The sequence below is a fragment of the Acomys russatus genome, chromosome X (genome assembly GCF_903995435.1).
Source record: "Acomys russatus chromosome X, mAcoRus1.1, whole genome shotgun sequence".
Taxonomy (NCBI): Eukaryota; Metazoa; Chordata; class Mammalia; order Rodentia; family Muridae; genus Acomys; species Acomys russatus.
In genome coordinates, this window is record NC_067169.1 from 23945859 (window position 1) to 23964517 (window position 18659).

General features: G+C 39.8%; 1 protein-coding gene across 3 annotated transcripts in view; it reads right to left on the bottom strand.

The window, feature by feature from the left end:
- Shroom2 (shroom family member 2) overlaps positions 1–18659 on the bottom strand; it is a 1329704-nt gene that overhangs the window by 1213822 nt on the left and 97223 nt on the right. For all 3 annotated transcript variants that reach the window (XR_007830199.1, XM_051142109.1, XM_051142108.1), the window contains exon 5: positions 17732–17832. Coding sequence is in view for 2 of the 3 variants with exons in the window: in XM_051142109.1 (XP_050998066.1) it covers positions 17732–17832 (101 nt within the window). In the remaining variant the exon portion in view is untranslated. The remainder of the gene's footprint in view (positions 1–17731; positions 17833–18659) is intronic.

Genomic DNA, 18659 nt, shown 5'->3' on the forward strand with positions numbered 1-18659 from the left:
TTAGGCAGATTACACACTCATTAGGAATGTAATCCATCAACTAACAAACCAAGTGTTTCAGAACTTTTTCTGTGTGCAAGGGCACTGGGGCAAAAAGACAATGCAACCAGGCTGACCTCGACTCACTCAATTCATCACATCACAATGACTTGCATTTAAAGACCCTGTGCCCCACCTCCACTCTGAGCACAGCCCTCACACCGCCCCCAACCTCAGTGCCAGGGTCCTGATCAGAAACTGCTCCCTCACAGATTTTCCTCACAGCTCCTTCCCACCTAGACAGCCTTAAACTTCTGAGTCCTAGGCTTAGCTACCAGGGCTTTCTCTTTCCAGCTTGTTTTATAGAGCTCTTCTCAATGCACAGCAATTATGTCAGACTCCTCCTCATTTCACCAAATAACATGCTATTTTGCAGCCTCCAATATAGTATGCTGCTAGTCTATTATCATTATAGCCATTAAGCATTTATTTTTATTAGCATATATCCACTTTGATAGCAGTATGGGTTTCACTCTTACTTTTTCATATATTAAAATCAGTTAGTTTGCTCATATACTCTATTATCTTCCTTTGCCCCCTTCTTATCTTTCCTCTTCCCAAATATTAATCTTTCTACTACTTTCATGTCATAAGTATATGTGTGTGTGTATGTATTTAATCTAGATTCCATATGAGAAAAAAATCATGTTTGTTTTTCCTGATCTAGCTTATTGTACTTAACATGATGATCTCCAGTTTCATCTACTCTGCAAATGGCATAATTTAATTTTCTTTTGTGACCAAATAAGACACACACAAAGATATACTCACCAACCTACATTACATTTACTACTTGTGGGACACCCAAGCTAATTTAATAACTTGCCAATGGTGAACAGTGTTTTAGTAGACACTGATGTGTAGGTGTCCCTGTGGTACACTAACTTGGATTCCACTAAATACTTAAATCTGAGAGAAAGGGTTACAAGAGGTTAAGTCCAGGTGGCCCGATACAAACATAGTGAAGATTTGAACCTGTATTTTTTTTACTGCAAAGATCACACTCTTTCCAGTGTTTTTCATTGTCTACAGAGTATTTTATATATGTTCTCATATACAGTAATGTCACCTCCCTGCCACCCCCATCTCTGCCTTCCTCTCTTAAGGGGCTTGTACATGTTAAGGTGTTAATCAAGTATTATACTAACAGAATATATCCCTAGCCACAAACATTTCAATTTCAAATGAAAAAATTTAATTATTAGATAGCTTAAATAAAAGAAAGGAGTTTGCATACAATGCACCAAGTTTCCTCTATTATTAAGCCTGAAATTTGTATGGTATAGTGTATAATCATTTGAATCTTAAGTAGCTCTCAAAGTCCTATGTTGTAAGGCTTGGTCTACCGAGGGCCACTACTGTGAAATGAAAGAACCTTTAAAAGGTAGGGCCAAGAGGAAGGAAGTTAAGTCACTAGGAGTATATATACCCTTGAAGGGGACTGTAGTCTATCAGTCCCCCTCTGCTACCATGAAGTAAATGATTTCTTCCACAATGTGTTCTTTCCATGATGTACGACTTCATTACAGGCCTTAAAGCAATGTAACCAACCAGAGACTGAAACCTCTGAAACCATAAGCCAAAATAACCCCTTTCCTTTGTAAGTTGATCAACTCAGATATTTTTTTGTGGTGATGGAAAACAATCTGATATAATTTACTCCGGATAATGAATCAAGATTGGTACATTTTTTTTAGACTGATGCACTACCTACTAAAGCAGTCAACACTAGTACGTTAATATTAATTAAAGGTCATACATCATTTTAATATTATTATATTTTATGATTTTTATATTTTACATTTAATAAATAATTTTCTATTTTCTTAATTATTATATATTATATATCGTCCCTTTCCTGGCCCTGGATCCCAGCCAGGCACCACATTGTATTTAGTGGTTACATTTTCTTAAACCTCTTTCACCATGGTAGTGCTATAAAATTGTTAAAAGCATAACCACTCAGACATGGAGATATGTTCTTATAATTCCAGATTTTGGGCTGAAGGTGTTGTGTAGCAGTTTACTATGTAAAAACCTTCTTAGAGAAAAGCTCTTTAAGACATAGAATACAAAAAGAGAGGTAAAACAATAGAATGTTCTAAGAGGATGTGAAACACTCTATCCTATGGGGAAGCTTGTTAAAACAGGATGTAAAACAACTCGATAGCTTCAGGAAGTCCCCAGAACTGAGCATACTCACTAGGCTCTTCCCTTCTCAAGTGTAGAAAAGAAGTAAAGGGTGCTGAGAAGTCTCAGACAAGCCCAGAAGAAGCAGAGAGCAGCTGAACTGCCTAGAAGACTCTCAGACAAACTGAACTCCCTGGAAAAGACTCAATAACTGAGCAACCTAGAAATGACACCTTCCAACTTGTTGCCTGCAAGTTGTATAGTGTGCTTCAGATTTCCAGATTTTAGGAGTTGTAACCCAAGCTGGGATGGGCCTGGTGACGCAACTATTTTTGAGTCCTTTCTGCTTCTGTAAATCACCCATATTCCTATATGTAATCCCATTAAAACCCACCAGCTCACCAAGTTAGATTTTGTGTGCTTTGTCAGTCATCAGATCCCCATCTGGGATGAGTGACGTTTGTTCACATCTCTCAAGGAGCAATGTCCTACAGCAGAGAGTAAAACAGGAAGATTGTGTTCATAGATAAGCTGAGTTATAGTCAAACCCTTTCAAAAAAAACCAACCGACCAAGTGACCATAACCTCTTAAGAACCAGGAGTTAGGACCATTTTGTGGGTAAAAGTTCATGAGAGTGGATAAGCCCACCAATGGGATTAGTGGTTTTTATGTTGGGGCATAGAGAAAAAAGGTTCACTTTTGGGCCAGAAAATGAAATCTCAGAAGACACCACATCTGCCAGTACCTTAATCTTGGACTTTAGCCTCCAGAACAGTTAGAAATACCTGGTGGTACCAGGCAAGGTGCTAACACACCTTTAATCTTGGCACTGAGGAGGTGGAGTCAGGAGGATCTCTATGAGTCAGGCTAGCCTGGACTACACAGTGAGCTCCAGGACTGCCAGGGTTACGTATTTAGACCATGTCTCAAATAACAGAAATACCTGGTAGTAGAAGTTTTGGGTTGTGACTAGTCACACAGGGTATGTTCCCTTGAAGGGGCTAACTTGTCCTAAGTCCACCTCTTCCCTTTTTGCTTCTTGATGCTATGAGCTGAGCAGCTTTGATCATTTCGTGTAAGATATTTTGTTCCAGCAGCCTGAATAGAGGAGGATTTTTTCAGGCGCCTGTAATGTGTTCCTCATTTGACCTTTTTACCTTTTAAAAATTAGGTTGGGTCTATGAATGTCAGCATACAGACTACAGAGGTGAAGTATCATTTGTCATCAGCAAACAAGGGTACATACTGCTAGCACATCTTATCTCTATGGCATCAATCCAACCATGTGGTGAATTTCTAAGCTTTCTCCTTACTCTTCAGCCTGCATTCTTTTTAGGATGTTACCATCACTGAAGGCCTAGAGTTAGACTCCCATCTCCTTGAAGGTAGACATACTGAACTTCCCCATTGCTGCAACAAAATATCTGAGAAAAACAACTTAGAGGATGAAGGATTTATTTTGGCTCATGGTTTCAAAGATTCAATCCAAGATTACCTTATTCCACTCCTTTGTTTTGAGCCCAAGTAAGGCAAAGTATCACAGTGGTCAACTACCTGGGGCAAGATCAAAATATCACAGCATCTCTAGCAAACACAGTGATATCACTGCATAGCAGTCAGGAAGCAGAAAGGAGGATGGGGACTTAGGATAAGACAGCCAAGGGTATACTCAGATGACCCACTTCCACCAACCACATCCTAGCTCAAAAAGAGTCTTGTAGAGGAAGTTCTGGTTTCTTTAAAAACTCAGTTATGTTATGTAAACATATTTTTGTTTTAATCCTAGATCTGGGATATGAGGCTGCTCTAGATTGTCCACAGCAGCTGACCATTTTCCTCCTGCCAGATCTGAGAGGGATGTGATCTTTGCCGGCTGCAAATAATTTAGTTCTGGGGACTCAGAGAGAGAATAAATGCCAGAGCCCAGAGAGAGGCTAGACACTCTAAGGAAGAAGCCTGCTGCTCCTCACCCCTTTTGCTCCTGGTTGCTATTGTTGTGGTTTGATGAGAAGTTGGAGATATCCTGAAATGAAGACTGGACTTGCCACAAGGAACCCAATGACCTTAACCAGCAGGAAGTAGTCAAAAGAGAATTATGTCCCCTCACCACACTAACCCTTCTTGGGGTATTGGAAAGGATTGGGGTGAAAAGAGGTAGAGGTGTAAGAACCCAAAATAAAATAGATTTTTTAAAAAAGAAAGTATCTACAGGGTCTACCTAGTATTCTATTTAATTGATTAGAGTTCTCACAATGTAGTTATTTCCCAAAAGCCTTCCGCTTATTACCAAGCCTTTAACATTGCGACTTTGGGGGATACTTTAGATCAAACTCATAACAGAGTATACTCATACTTTGCATGATAAACTTATCTATTGCCCATGTGTTAATTTACTCATTCATTTTTGTAGACATTATGAATTTATTCTACATGTTGGCTGATACCCACCACTGCTTTATTTTGTTGCTTCAAATATTCCAGCATTATTCATTATAGGCTTCAGGGCCCTAAGACATGCCCTCATTTTAAGTTCTGAGTTTATTTGTACATGTTTGATCTTTTCTTTCCTTTCCCATCTCTTCAAGGTTGACCTACCTTTGATATTTCCTAACTAGTCGTCAAGGTGGCCCTGATCATTTCTATGGGATCAAGATTTAGGTGTGGGGCTACACTTAGAAATATACTCATATTCTCTCTCTCTCTCTCTCTCTCTCTCTCTCTCTCTCTCTCTCTCTCTCTCTCTCTCTCTCAAGAAAGTTTGATGGATGAGATAAATGAACAGAAGTAACAGTCTCAAACTAGCATCACTGTACAATCTACCTTTTAGTGTTAATTTTAATTAAATATTCTGAAAGGAAATTTAAAACAATTCTAGACTCTTGGATAACTTTACAGTATAAACAGTATTATTTCTTAGGTTAGGAAGAAAAAACTGAGATAAAATTACTGTCATTTTATTGTATTCCCCACCCCTGTTTTAGCTGGAAATTCTTTTTAATTACATTTCTTTATCACGTATGTATGTGTGTGTGTGTGTGTGCATGCATGCACACATGTGCATATATGCCACAGCTCATATGTGGGGGTCAGAGGAAAACTTGCAGGAAGTGGTTCTTTCCTTTCACTGTGTAGATCCTGGGAGTCAACCTGAGTCACCAAGCTTGGCAGCAAGTGTTTTTACACACTGAGGTATCTCTCATGCCTAATTGTTATCATCTTAAACTACATTAAAAATAGAATACTTTTATTATTTTTTGAGAGCTTCATACATGCCCACAATGTATTTTGATTATACTTACCTCCTATTTCCCTACTCTTAACCCCTCCCAGATCTACTTCAACTCCATACCACCCACCCAACTTCATGCCAATGGACAGCCTCACATCCATGAGTGTAGAGGCAGCACAAATAAGAACTGGTAGGCTATTTAAAAAACAAAGCCTGGAGAGATGGCTCAGCACTTGGAAGCATTGGCTGCTCTTCCAGAGGTCCTGACTTCAATTCCCAGCACCCACATGGTGGCTCACAACCATCTGTAATGTGATATGATGCCCCCTTGTCTGCAGGTGTACATGCAGACAGAGTACTATATACATAAGTAAATAAATCTTAAAAAAAAAGCAAAGAGGGCATACAGGAATTCTTTTTTTAATTAATTTATTCATGTTACATCTCAATGGTTATCCCATCCCTTGTATCCTCCCATTCCTCCCTCCCTCCCATATTCCCCTTATTCCCATCCCCTATGACTGTTCCTGAGGAGGATTACCTCCCCCTGTATATGCTCATAGGGTATCAGGTCTCTTCTTGGTAACCTGCTGTCCTTCCTCTGAGTGCCTCCAGGTCTCCCCCTCCAGGGGACATGGTCAAATGTGAGGCACCAAAGTATGTGTGAAAGTCATATCCCACTCTCCACTCCACTGTGGAGAATATTCTGACCATTGGCTAGATCTGGGTAGGGGTTTAAAGTTTACCGCCTGTATTGTCCTTGGCTGGTGCCTTAGTTTGAGCGGGACCCCTGGGCCCAAATCGGCCTATCATAATGTTCTACTTGTAGGTTTCTAGGACCTTCTGGATCCTTCTACTTTGCTATTCTCCCATGCTTCTCTCATCTAGAGCCCCAATAGGATGTCCTCCCCTCTGTCCCAGTTTCCTGGTAAGTGAAGGCTTTCGTGGGACATGCCCCTTGGGCGAGTATGCAGATATAAGTGAGTATATACCATTTGAGTCTTTCTGCTTCTGGGTTAACTCACTCATTATGATCATTTCTAGCTCAATCCATTTATCCACAAATTTCGGGAATTCCTTGTTTTTAATAGCTGAGTAGTATTCCATAGTGTATATGTACCACAGTTTCTTTATCCACTCTTCTACTGAGGGACACTTAGGCTGTTTCCATGTTCTGGCTATTATGAATAAGGCTGCTATGAACATGGTTGAGCAAATGTTCTTGTTGTGGGCTGGAGCATCTTCTGGGTATATTCCAAGGAGTGGAATAGCTGGGTCTTGAGGAAGCCCTATTCCCATTTTTCTGAGATAGCACCAGATAGATTTCCAAAGTGGCTGTACTAGTTTGCATTCCCACCAGCAGTGAAGGAGTGTTCCTCTCTCCCCACATCCTCGCCAGCATGTGGTGTCGCTTGAATTTTTGATCTTAGCCATTCTGATGGGTGTAAGATGGAATCTCAAGAGTTGTTTTGATTTGCATTTCCCTGATGACTAAGGAGGTTGAGCATGTCTTTAAGTGTTTCTCAGCCATTTGATACTCCTCTGTTGAGAATTCTCTGTTAAGTTCCAAGCCCCATTTCTCAATTGGGTTATTTGGTTTGGTGGTGTTTAATTTCTTGAGTTCTTTATATATTTTGGATATTAGACCTTTGTCAGATGTAGGGTTGGTGAAGATTTTTTCCCAGTCTGTAGGCTGTCGCTTTCTTCTCTTCACAGTGTCTCCTGCCTTACAGAAGCTTCTCAGCCTCATGAGGTCCCATTTATTAATTGTTGATATTAAGGCCTGGGCCGTCGGTGTTCTGTTCAGGAAGTTGTCTCCTGTGCCAATATGTTCTAGGCTCTTCCCCACTTTTTCCTCTAAGTGACTTAGTGTTTCTGGTTTTATGTTGAGGTTTTTAATCCACTTGGATTTGAGTTTTGTGCAAGGTGACAAATATGGGTCCAGTTGCATTTTTTTACACATCGACCTCCAGTTAGACCAGCACCATTTGGTGAAGATGCTATCCTTTTTCCATTGAATGGATTTGGCTTCTTTGTCAAAAATCAAGTGACCATATGCGTGTGGATTCATATCTGGGTCTTCGATTCGATTCCACTGATCAACCAGCCTGTTGCTGTGCCAGTACCATGCTGTTTTAATTACTATTGTTTTATAGTACAGTTTGAGATCAGGTATGGAGATTCCTCCAGAGCACCTTTTATTGTACAAGATTGTTTTAGCTATTTTGGGTTTTTTGTTTTTCCATATGAAGTTCAGAATTGAACTTTCAATGTCTTTAAAAATTGTGTAGGTATTTTGATAGGGATTGCATTGAATCTGTAGATTGCTTTTAGTAGGATGGCCATTTTTACTATGTTAATTCTCCCGATCCATGAGCAAGGAAGATCATTCCATCTTCTCAGGTCATCTTCAATCTCTTTCTTCAGAGTTTTGAAATTTTTTTCAAACAAGTCCTTTACTTGCTTATTTAGAATAACTCCTAGATATTTTATATTGCTTGTGGCTAATGTGAAGGGTGTGGTTTTCCTAATTTCTTCCTCTGCAAGCTTGTCATTTGTGTATAGGAAGGCTACAGACTTTTTTGAGTTAATTTTGTATCCAGCCAATTTGCTGAAGGTGTTTATCAGCTTTAGGAGTTCTCTGGTGGAATTTTGAGGGTCACTTATGTACACTATCATATCATCTGCAAATAGGGATAATTTGACTTCCTCCTTTCCCATTTGGATACCCTTGATCTCCTTTTTTTGTCTTATTGCTCTGGCTAGAACTTCGAGTACTATATTGAAGAGATATGGAGAGAGTGGGCAGCCTTGCCTTGTTCCCGATTTTAGAGGAATTTCCTTGAGTATCTCATCATTTACTTTGATTTTGGCTATTGGCTTGCTGTATATAGCCTTTATTATGTTGAGGAAAGTGCCTTGTATCCCCGATCTCTCGAAAACTTTAAACATGAATGGGTGTTGGATTTTATCAAATGCTTTCTCTGCATCTAAAGAGATGATCATGTGGTTTTTTATTTTCAGTTTGTTTATATGGTGGATTACATTGATGGATTTCCGTATATTAAACCATCCCTGCATGCCTGGAATGAAGCCTATTTGGTCATGATGAATAATATCTTTGATGTGTTCTTGTATTTGTTTTGCAAGTATTTTATTTAGTATTTTTGCATCTAAGATAAATTGGTCTGAAATTCTCTTTCTTTGTTGAGTCTTTGTGAGGTTTAGGTATCAATGAGACTATGGCCTCATAGAATGAATTTGGTAATTTTCCATCCATTTCTATCTTTTGGAGTAGCTTGAATAGTACCGGTATTAGCTCGCTCTTGAAGGTCTGGTAGAATTCTGCACTGAAACCATCTGGCCCTGGGCTTTTTTTGGTTGGGAGACTATCTATGATTGCTTCTATTTCTGTAGGGGAAATGGGACTATTTAGCTTTTTTTTCTGTTCTTCACTCAACTTTGTCAAGTGAAATTGATCAAGAAAATCGTCCATTTCCCTTAGATTTTCAAATTTTGTGGCGTATATGCCTTCAAAGTAAGATCTTATGATTCTTTGTATTTCTTCAGTGTCTGTTGTTATGTCTCCCTTTTCGTTTCTGATTTTGTTGATTTCAATACTGTCTCTCTGCCTTTAAGTTAGTTTGGCTAACGGTCTGTCTATCTTGTTGATTTTCTCAAAGAACCAGCTCTTGGTTTTGTTGATTCTTTGGACTGTTTTCTTAGTTTCTAATTTGTTAATTTCAGCCCTGAGTTTGATTATTTCCAGATGTCTACTCCTTTTGGGTGTTTCTGCTTCTTTTTTTCTAGGGCTTCCAGTTGTGTCGTTAAGATGCTTATGTGCGATGTTTCCAATTTCTTTTTAAAGGCACTTAGTGCTATGAATTTTCCTCTTAGCACTGTTTTTAAATGTATCCCACAAATTTGGGTATGTTGTTCCTTCATTTTCATTGAATTTCAGAAACTCCTTAATTTTTTTCGCATAAAGGAAATTCTTAAAGGGAACCCATCATAAGTTACTTCTAAAGAGAAAGCACTCTTGTGATATACACGTTTATAATCTAGGTTTCCATATACCCATGCCTCTTTGAGTAAAGCAAAAATACCAGCATTTACATATAAGATGCTCAAACCCTTACAGAGACCTGCAGTATTAACAGTGTTAAGATTTTTAAAAGCCATTTTGCCAAACTGTAAATAAATCTGTCTTTATTCTTGAGACAGAGTCTTACTCTACCTCCCAGGCTATCTTTGAACTTACTATCTTCCTGTCTCATCTCTCAAGTGCTGCTCTACACAGTAAGATCCAAATTTCTTCTTAAAATAAAACACTTGGACCCTTCAAAACTTCAGAAATAAAAAAGGAATAGGCAGGAGATTTAACTCCTGGGTAGAACATTTGCCCAGCATGGGCAAGAGCCTGGTTAGATCTCTACCAAAAAAAAAAAAAAAAAAAAAAAAAAAAAAAAAAAAAAAGAAAAGAAAAGAAATACCCCCCAAAGCACACACATTTATCATCTGGTCCTTTACATACTTATCAAAAAAATTTGCTTGTGGATTCTCTATGTTGAGATTTCTTTAAAACTGAAGTAAAATCCACATGCCATGAAACTCATTCCTTGAAAGATATAGTGTATTTGTTCTTAGTATTATTCAATGAATTGTGCAACTACTGTTACCTAAATCTAGACTACTTCCATCGATCTAAACGATTCTTCTGTCCTGCTAACAGCCCCCATGTTCTCCTCTTATTCCTGGCAAGCCATTAATCTGATTTTTTAGACTGACATATTCTGAATCATTCATACACATACACTATGTGGTATTCCTTTTTGTTATATTATCAAATATGTCTAAACCTGTTTTATTTTCTATTTTTATAGATGTTAGTCTATAAATCACTAAACAATTTGGCAAACAAACCACAAAATCTATGCCAGCTGAATATGGAGGGTAACAGGTTCTGCTATAAAAGGGCTCATTTCCTGCTAGACAGAGTAATGTACACACTTGGGATATCACTATTTGGATGGTTGAGTTAGGAAGATTATAAATTCACAGTTAGCCAGGATTACATGGTGAGTTCTGAGCCAGGTGGGATACATTGCAAGACCTTATTCAATATAACAAACAAAACAAAACAAAACAAAAACCAAACCAGAACAAAACAAAATCATGGAGGGTTATACTTGAGAAAAGCTGAAAGAAACACTTGTGAGGCTACTGTGTGGCCACTATTCATAGATCATCTCTTCTAGTCCTTTGCTTTCTTTCCTAAATATATAACATGTAAGACTCTCAAATTGGAGTCAAGGTATTTCAAACAAAGTATACTTTGTTGTGTGAATAGAACCACGGCAGTCACATACCATGACTGAGCACTGCCAGAAACATCTCAGATTCATTACTGTTTGACTTTTAATGTTTTTAGTCCTTTTTATTTTTCTGTTTTTTTGAGACAGGGTCTCTCTGTGTTAGCCTTGGCTGTCCTGGACACACTTTGTAGACCAGGCTGGCCTCGAACTCACAGCAATCTTATGTAGAACTCTCTATGTAGACCAGGCTGGCCTAATGGAGATCTGCCTGACTCTGCCTTCCGAGTGCTGGCATTAAAGGTATGTGTCACTACGTAGGGCCAGAATGTGTTTTTATGTCTATCATTAGTTTCTCTTCTCATAGCTGTGACAAAATACTTGACAAAGCGACTTAAGGAAGGGTGTATTTTTTTCATAGTTAGAGAGTACTGCTCTCCATGGTAAAGAAAGTCATGCCTGCAGGAGTGTGAGGCAATTTCACTTTGCATCCATAATCAGCAATCAGGAGAAATGAATGCTGGTGCTTAGATCACTTTCTCCTTTTATTCAGCCCATGGGGTAGCACGGCCCATGCATATGGTGGGTCTTCTCATCTAAATTAACCCTATCTACAAATAACCTTTTAGACATTTGCTTTTCAGAGCACTGAAAAGTAGGCTCTAGAAGCAGGCAGCCTCTTGTAAGTATAGGCAAGGAAGCTTGACTGAGTGTTCCCTTTGCTACTTTCTCTGTGTGCTAGCACCTGCATATTAGAGCCATGAAACTATTGGGTCTGTGCCTGACGTTTGGGAAAGCAAAAGCCCATTGAGGTTAAGCCATATCATAAAACAACTCTACAGGAATTGGAACTCCTGACTTCCCTTGACATCCATAGGCTTTGTAGGCACTTACAACATGGGAGTGCTGGTACTGGTGGTGTCCTGAATGTTATTTGAGTTTACCTTAAATCCCAGCTTCTTAAGCTGTGGGTTATAAACTCAGATTGTGTCACCTAACTGACTGTGAGTCACAAAACCTTGATAAGAATAAAAAGGACTAAGCCGGGTGTGGTGGAGCATGCCTTTAATCCCAGCACTCAGGAGGCAGAAGCAGAAGCAGGTAGATCTCTGTTAGGCCAGCCTGGTTTACACAGAGAGTTCCAGGACAGCCAGGGCTACATGGAGAGACCCTGTCCCAAAATACCAAGCAACCAACCAAACAAATAGTCGTATGCCTTTGTCTTTTTAAAAAACAATCTTGTGCCTCTTTTTCTGGCACTTACTGTTTTTCATTTCTGGGATGACGTCCTGTGTTTGCATATACAGAAAGAGTCCTTCAGTTCAGGATTCTGCCTGGTCTTATGAAATGGAAGTCTCCCCCTCCCCCAATCCCTGTCTACCCTTCCCCATCCCTTTACTTCCAAGCTCAAGTATCACCTTCTTAGCCTGACCCACCCAGCACTGGATGCATAATTACCTAGCATAGTCCTTTAGAAAGGCAGGCTGCAATTGCTGGACAGCTAATTGAAGGCCAGGGACAATAAACATCTGCCCTAAAGCCATGAACATAGGGTAGAGCTTTCCAGTAATCAATCACTTACTTCCAAAATGCACTTGGCAGAAGCTGGTTTTCTAAAGGGGAAATTGGTCTTCACAATAATTTCTACACACCAAGTTCTCTCTCAGAAGAACAAAAAACAAACTAAAAAAAAAAAAAAAACCCACCCATTGTGTCCAATGGGTTTGTTTTGCTGGTTAATGTATTTTATATTAGAGCAAATTTTCTCTAAAGAATTTTCCCTCACATTAATTCAGTTTTGTCATTCTATGGGAATAAGTACATACTCTCATTCTTTCCTTTCCTCTATGCCAATGAAATATAATCTTGAGGTCAGTGGCAGGCCAGCTATGGTGGTCACCCCAGATCTCATCTCAGCCCCATTTCATAGAGCATTCCAGGACACTATCTTTACAGAAGTGGCTCACATGTGAGGAGCAACAATCAAATGTAGTATATGTTAATTTTCTCACATGGGTTAAAATATAATTGTAGAAAACAAGTCAGTTTAATAATTTCTTCTGAGAAGCTTACGTCTTAACTCTGGATCAAATGCAAATAGTAAAGCCCATTTCACTTACTAGCATTTAACTAAATGTTAGTAATCTTTAGTACAATTTCAACACAGAGTATGTGCTACCATGGAATGCTGACCAAGGATTCAAGGAAGGTTGAGCAGAAAAATATGCTCCATTTGCCAACCCAACCATCCAACTACTCACCTATCTTTCTGTCTACTCATAATCCCACCCCAACCATTCATCTATCTACTCATCCCTCTACCAACACTTCATTTATCCATCTGTCCACTCAGTTTTCCATCCATGTATCTACTCATTTACCAACCCAAACATTTATCTATGTAACTGAGGAACCAGGAGTTAGACACACTCCTCGGTAAGCCATCAGAGATGCCATGGCTAAGTACTAAAGATGGCAAGCTTCCAAAATGGCTTGCTTCTTCCTCACTCTCCTGACCTGAGACAAAGTCTAGCAGCTTAAAGGCCTTGTGGGCTTTTTTTTCCTGCCAGTAAGGCCCCTGCTGATGGACAGGCTTAACAAGTTCATGGCAGGATCAGAACATGCTATACAACAGTTCTGGGCCAATTAACTATGCAATTTTTCTTCAAACTGACCAACGCTAAATCAGGAGAGCAAAACACTTCAGAGACTTTAAAAGTCCCCCTCCCTTAAGAACATACTGGGGTTTTTTTGTTTCCCGAATCCCACTCCTGGGATTTAGAGAAGGTTGTTTTCTCTGTGTGTGTCTGCTGCATACACATGTTTCCTCTCCCCCAATAAATGCCTTTCAACCACTTCTGTCTGTGCTTGTGTACGGTGGTTAAGATTTCTCCACTGCTACCTGTCATGCTTAAGTTTTTTCTTGCCTTTTACTTCTTTGACTGGCAGAGAAAATGAATCTGATTGAAGAGCCCTAGATTATATCTTAATGACATACACATCCATAATCAACTCATTCATCCTTTTATCCGTCTGCCCACTCATCCATTCAGGTGCCCATCCATTTATCCACCTACTTAGCTCTGTATTCATCTACCCAAGGACTGGTTTATTTGACTGTTCCCTCACCCATCTATCCATTTGCCAGTCTACTCATCCACCATTTATTTGGCCCCTAGTCTATATTGGAACTTGTCTGATAAATAGTAGCGAAAAATTAAAATCTGGTTCTTCCAAACTCCCCATCAGGAATGAGGAGGGCAAGTCCAGAGAACATGACAATGGTGTGAAAATACATCCATGATATTGAATCCAAGAGTCATCACCCCCACACACACATACACTATCCCAGTTGGCAGAGGACTTCACTGTTCACAGTATAATATTGGGCATGTACTTTGAGGGTGTTAAGAAAAACTAATTTTGGTGTCACAAAAAGGAATACATGAACAAAGTGAAAGAAACTCAGCTTGGCAATTTCTTTCTGCAAAAAGGGTGTGTTGTGCCCCCAGGATAAAGCTGGCAGAATAGCAGCACACATGGCCTAGATGGCCTCAGTCTTTTATCCCTAACATAATGGGGAAGGATTGCTTGGTCCTCATTGGCTGAGGTTCAACCTTACTGTCTACTACTTATAGGCTAATTTAGAATGTAGTGGATGAAAAGAGAAAATAGAAAGATAGAAGGTAAAAAAAAAAGCATTTTAGGAATTCCAGGAAGCCAACTACACCTGGTTAAACAAGATTATCTCAGAAAGAGCTAACAAAAGGACTCTGGTGGAAGAAAGGACAGAAAAGGAAGTAGACACACAGCCATTAAGCCTGATGTTAAGAAAGGAAATGACCCAAATGTCTTACAAAGCCAAACTCTGAAAAGCGGAGTTATTCAACAGAGGTGGGGGATACATAATAAGGCTGCAGTTATCCAGTGCTCTGAAGCCCCCACGCCTACCCCACCACCCCATTAGTCAGCCACACATAAGACAGAAGCTCCTTTATTATTCTTCATTGTAAATGCTTTCCCTTCACTTGTGAATGTGAGAAAACTGATATGGGAACAGAACTCACTAGCATAAAGGTATATGGAAAAAGCAGGGAAAATTCTCCTAGTGTTAGAAACTGAATTGAGACCTCCTTCCAAGTTAAGGTGTTGAAGCTGAATCTTCAGTATATCAGAGTATACTTTGTAGGCAAACAAGGCATTTAAAGTGGTGGTTAAGGAGAAATGAGGTCACTAGGATGGCTTAAACTAATCTGTCTAGTGTATTTGTAAGAATTGGAGATTAGGACAGAGAGACATACAATGAAACAAATGAGGACACAGCAAGCTAAAAAGAGAGGGTCGGGAAGAAGGAGCCCTTCCTCTGACCTTGCTAGAGATTTCAGCTTCCAGGACTGGGAAGGGCTCAATGCTTACTATTTAAGCTATCTGGGCTAAAGAACATTGAAAAAAATCTCTCTATTGCATTTCTATTTGTGTATTTGTGCTCACACACACACACACACACACACACACACACACACACACACACACACACACACACACATTGGAGGACAGCTTATGGGAGTTGGTTTTCTCTTTTCACTGAATGTATTTCAGTGATGGAACTCAGGTCCACACAGGCTTGGTGGCAGGAGCCTTTACCAGCAGAACCATCTCACCAGGCCCTGTGAGCCCACTTATTTTTTTTTAATGACAGCCCTTGAGAAATCAGATACTGAATATTTAAGAGACTCACAAATGAGTGATGGAATGCATTTGCAAGAAGCAGACCCTGCTGGTTGTAATAAGCTTGAGGATTCAGCATGAAATCCCTGAGAGCAGTGAGAAACTCTAGGAAAGTATCTTCATAACAGGGAAGAGAGTGGGGACAAGTGAGGTGGGGTGCTCAGGACCAGGTGTGATGGAGGGAGAAAACACCACTGGATGGTCACCATACCCAGCTACCATGTGTTTTTCTCTTAATCCAGCAGATTCCCCCACTGATTTTTTATGTTCCATGTATCTTCTTGTTTGTTTGTTTATTCTGAGACAAGGCCTTGCTCTATAGCCTAGAGTTGGGTTTTGAATTTATGAGCTCCCTCCTCAACCTCCTGAGTGCTGGGATTATAGACATATGCCATATGACTAGCTCCCACAAAATTTAAAAAAAGATTTACAATTATGTATTTTCCATTTAGCTATAAATATTTATAATTCTCTTCCTACTACAGGTTAAGGCCCTATAAGATCTTATACATATATATGGAAAAGATGTTACTAGCTAGATGTGGTATCACCCCCCTGTAATCCCAGCAAGTGCTGAGGTAGGAAGATCAGCATGAGTTTGATGCCAACCCTGTGTTATACAGGTAGTTTCTGGGTGTGAAGTGACACCATATCTCAAAAATTAAGAAAATTTTAAATTGTAAAATAAAAAGAGTTCTTTCTATTTGATTTGGGTAAATAACCAACAAATAGAAATAAAGTAGCTTTACAACTCTGCATTATAGACTATCTTTTATTTTTATTATTCTTTAATTCCTTAAGCATATTATTTCTTGCTGATCCTCCAGAAACTTATAAGTAATCTCTGGGAAAAGTTGAAAATGACTTTTTAACATTCCTATTCTAAAATTTCATTGGCCTTGCCACTCTTTTACACACACACACACACACACACACACACAAAGCAATTCTGAAAATTGCTAGTTTTGTAACTCAAAGACAGACTACGTCTGGAACTAATTTCTTCAGAGTAGTTAGGCAGTGAGCTGAAAGACACAACCATGATAAATAAAGCAGAGGGCTCCTCCTCCCTTCCTCCTATCCCTGTGAGCTGTGACAATGCTACTGACACACATAATCACGTGTGCACATACACCACATGAACATTATAGCTGTCCATGGTGACATTCTCTATACATAGCAGTATGCTGCACCCCCCCTACCCTGCACAGCTGGTGCTCAGCACGTGACTGACTCAGAATCCAGGAATAAAGCTCTAATTGTCCTCTTCAGACACTGCTAAATTCTGTAGGCGGATTATTCAGCAGCCTTTCTTACCCATGGGTGCATCGGTTTAGCTGTGCAGACTGTTAAGTAATTGCAGGGATTTCTGAAGTAGGCACGCAGAGTATCAATCTGGCCACCTCAGACTCACATAAATATGTGAGACTTTTGAATAAGGCTAACAACAGTTAGTGGGAAAACATGTGAAACAAGACCTCATTATATAAAGCTCTTAAAAGCATACATCCAAATTGGTTATTTCTGCAATGTAACCTTGAGCTTTGAAGTCAGGTTTCATTTGCATATTGCACCAACCACACATAGGAAAAATCTTCACTCAAGAAAGATAGTGGTGCATGCTGATTTGCACACTTTCACTGTTCCCTTTAACACAGAGTTATAGATATCTGCTGATATACACTCTTCACTTTCCCCTTCCACAGGGGAAAGATCATAATGTGTACACATCTTATCGAATCCATCGTCTGCACAGCTCAATAGTTACATCCACCCCAACAGCCTGGAATTGATTGCTGCAGGTAACACTATAACAACACAGATCTTGCCTCCCTCTGGGGAATCAAATGACTTCTATTTTAAAGCTTCAGGTTAACTCATTAAATAAGCCCAATTTGGAAAACTTGGCTAAAATCCTTTCTGGCAATTCTGAGACCATGGCTCACAAACACAGCTGTGTGCCAGACAGTAAAAGTATCTCTTCAGTTAAGTACCTTTGTTCAAGGATATTAACTGGACATTTATTTTGTCGCCATAAAACATTTCACTATAACGAAAACACAACAGCTATTTTAAGAACACTAAGGCCATTATTGCACTGCTTTTCTGGGCAGGGCTGCAGAATCCACAGGTTCTCTCTCTGTCCTCCAAACTCTAAGATCTCACTGATGGTGGAAATCACACTCCATTAGCAAAACCCAGACTTATTCTGTTAGTCTAGCATTCACCTTCCATAAAGATGTTCACTCTCAACACAACTTTTCAGCAACCTCAAATCCACAATTTACCCACCTGGGAGCAGAGCATCCCTCCTCAGCCTGCAGTGTATGGGGAAGTGCTTCTTTGTGTTCACCAGAATCCTCTGACTGCCTGTTTGGCTCAATAGGCACTTCCTGTGAAGAGCAACACCATAAGACACGGAGTCATCAAACTGCCTGCATGCCTGAGACAGCTGTTATTATGGAACCCCTCATTTGTGGGTTTGCTTTGTGTGCCTGTCCCACAATGCCTGTGGCAAGGCCTGTTGTCTCCGATTTGAGATCTGGTCACAGGACATGGCTGTTCATATCCACAAGGCACTTTAATAAGATCACTGACTTAGGACCCCTGCATCTACTTCAGTTCCAAGCAGGAAACAGAACTCCTATGTAAGAGCTGTAACCATGTGACAATTGGCTAAAAGAAACACAATAAAAGACAGCTGGTCACAAGTTCTTACTGCAAAACGTCACGGTCTAGGACTTGTGGGGGCTGGGATTTTTAATCCTGATTGAGAAGGCATGGAATTCTCAGAGACCACACTGAACCGTGGTTAAGGCACAGTGTAGTAACAGCAGAAACAATCTCTCCCTAGGTCTGCATGCATGGACAAACAGGCCACTAGCCTTCCATGCATAAAATGGTTGGTATCTTCCCCCTCAGATCAGATACACAGAAAAAGCACAGAGAGGGACAGGGGAAGAAGAAAAGCACGGGTAAAGTGACCGATAGTGGACACTAAAGTACTGATAAGAATATATAGGTCTCGAAAGTGCAAAGTTAATTCAAACATCAAGACTGTCTCCTTAAAACAGTACAAGAGGGCCTGGTATGGTGGTACACACCTGTAATTCTATTACTTGGGAGGCAGAAGCAGGAGGATAGCAAGTTTGAGGCCAGCCTGGACTATAAGTGAGTTCCAGATCAGCCTGAATTACATAGTGAAACCCTGATTCAAAAC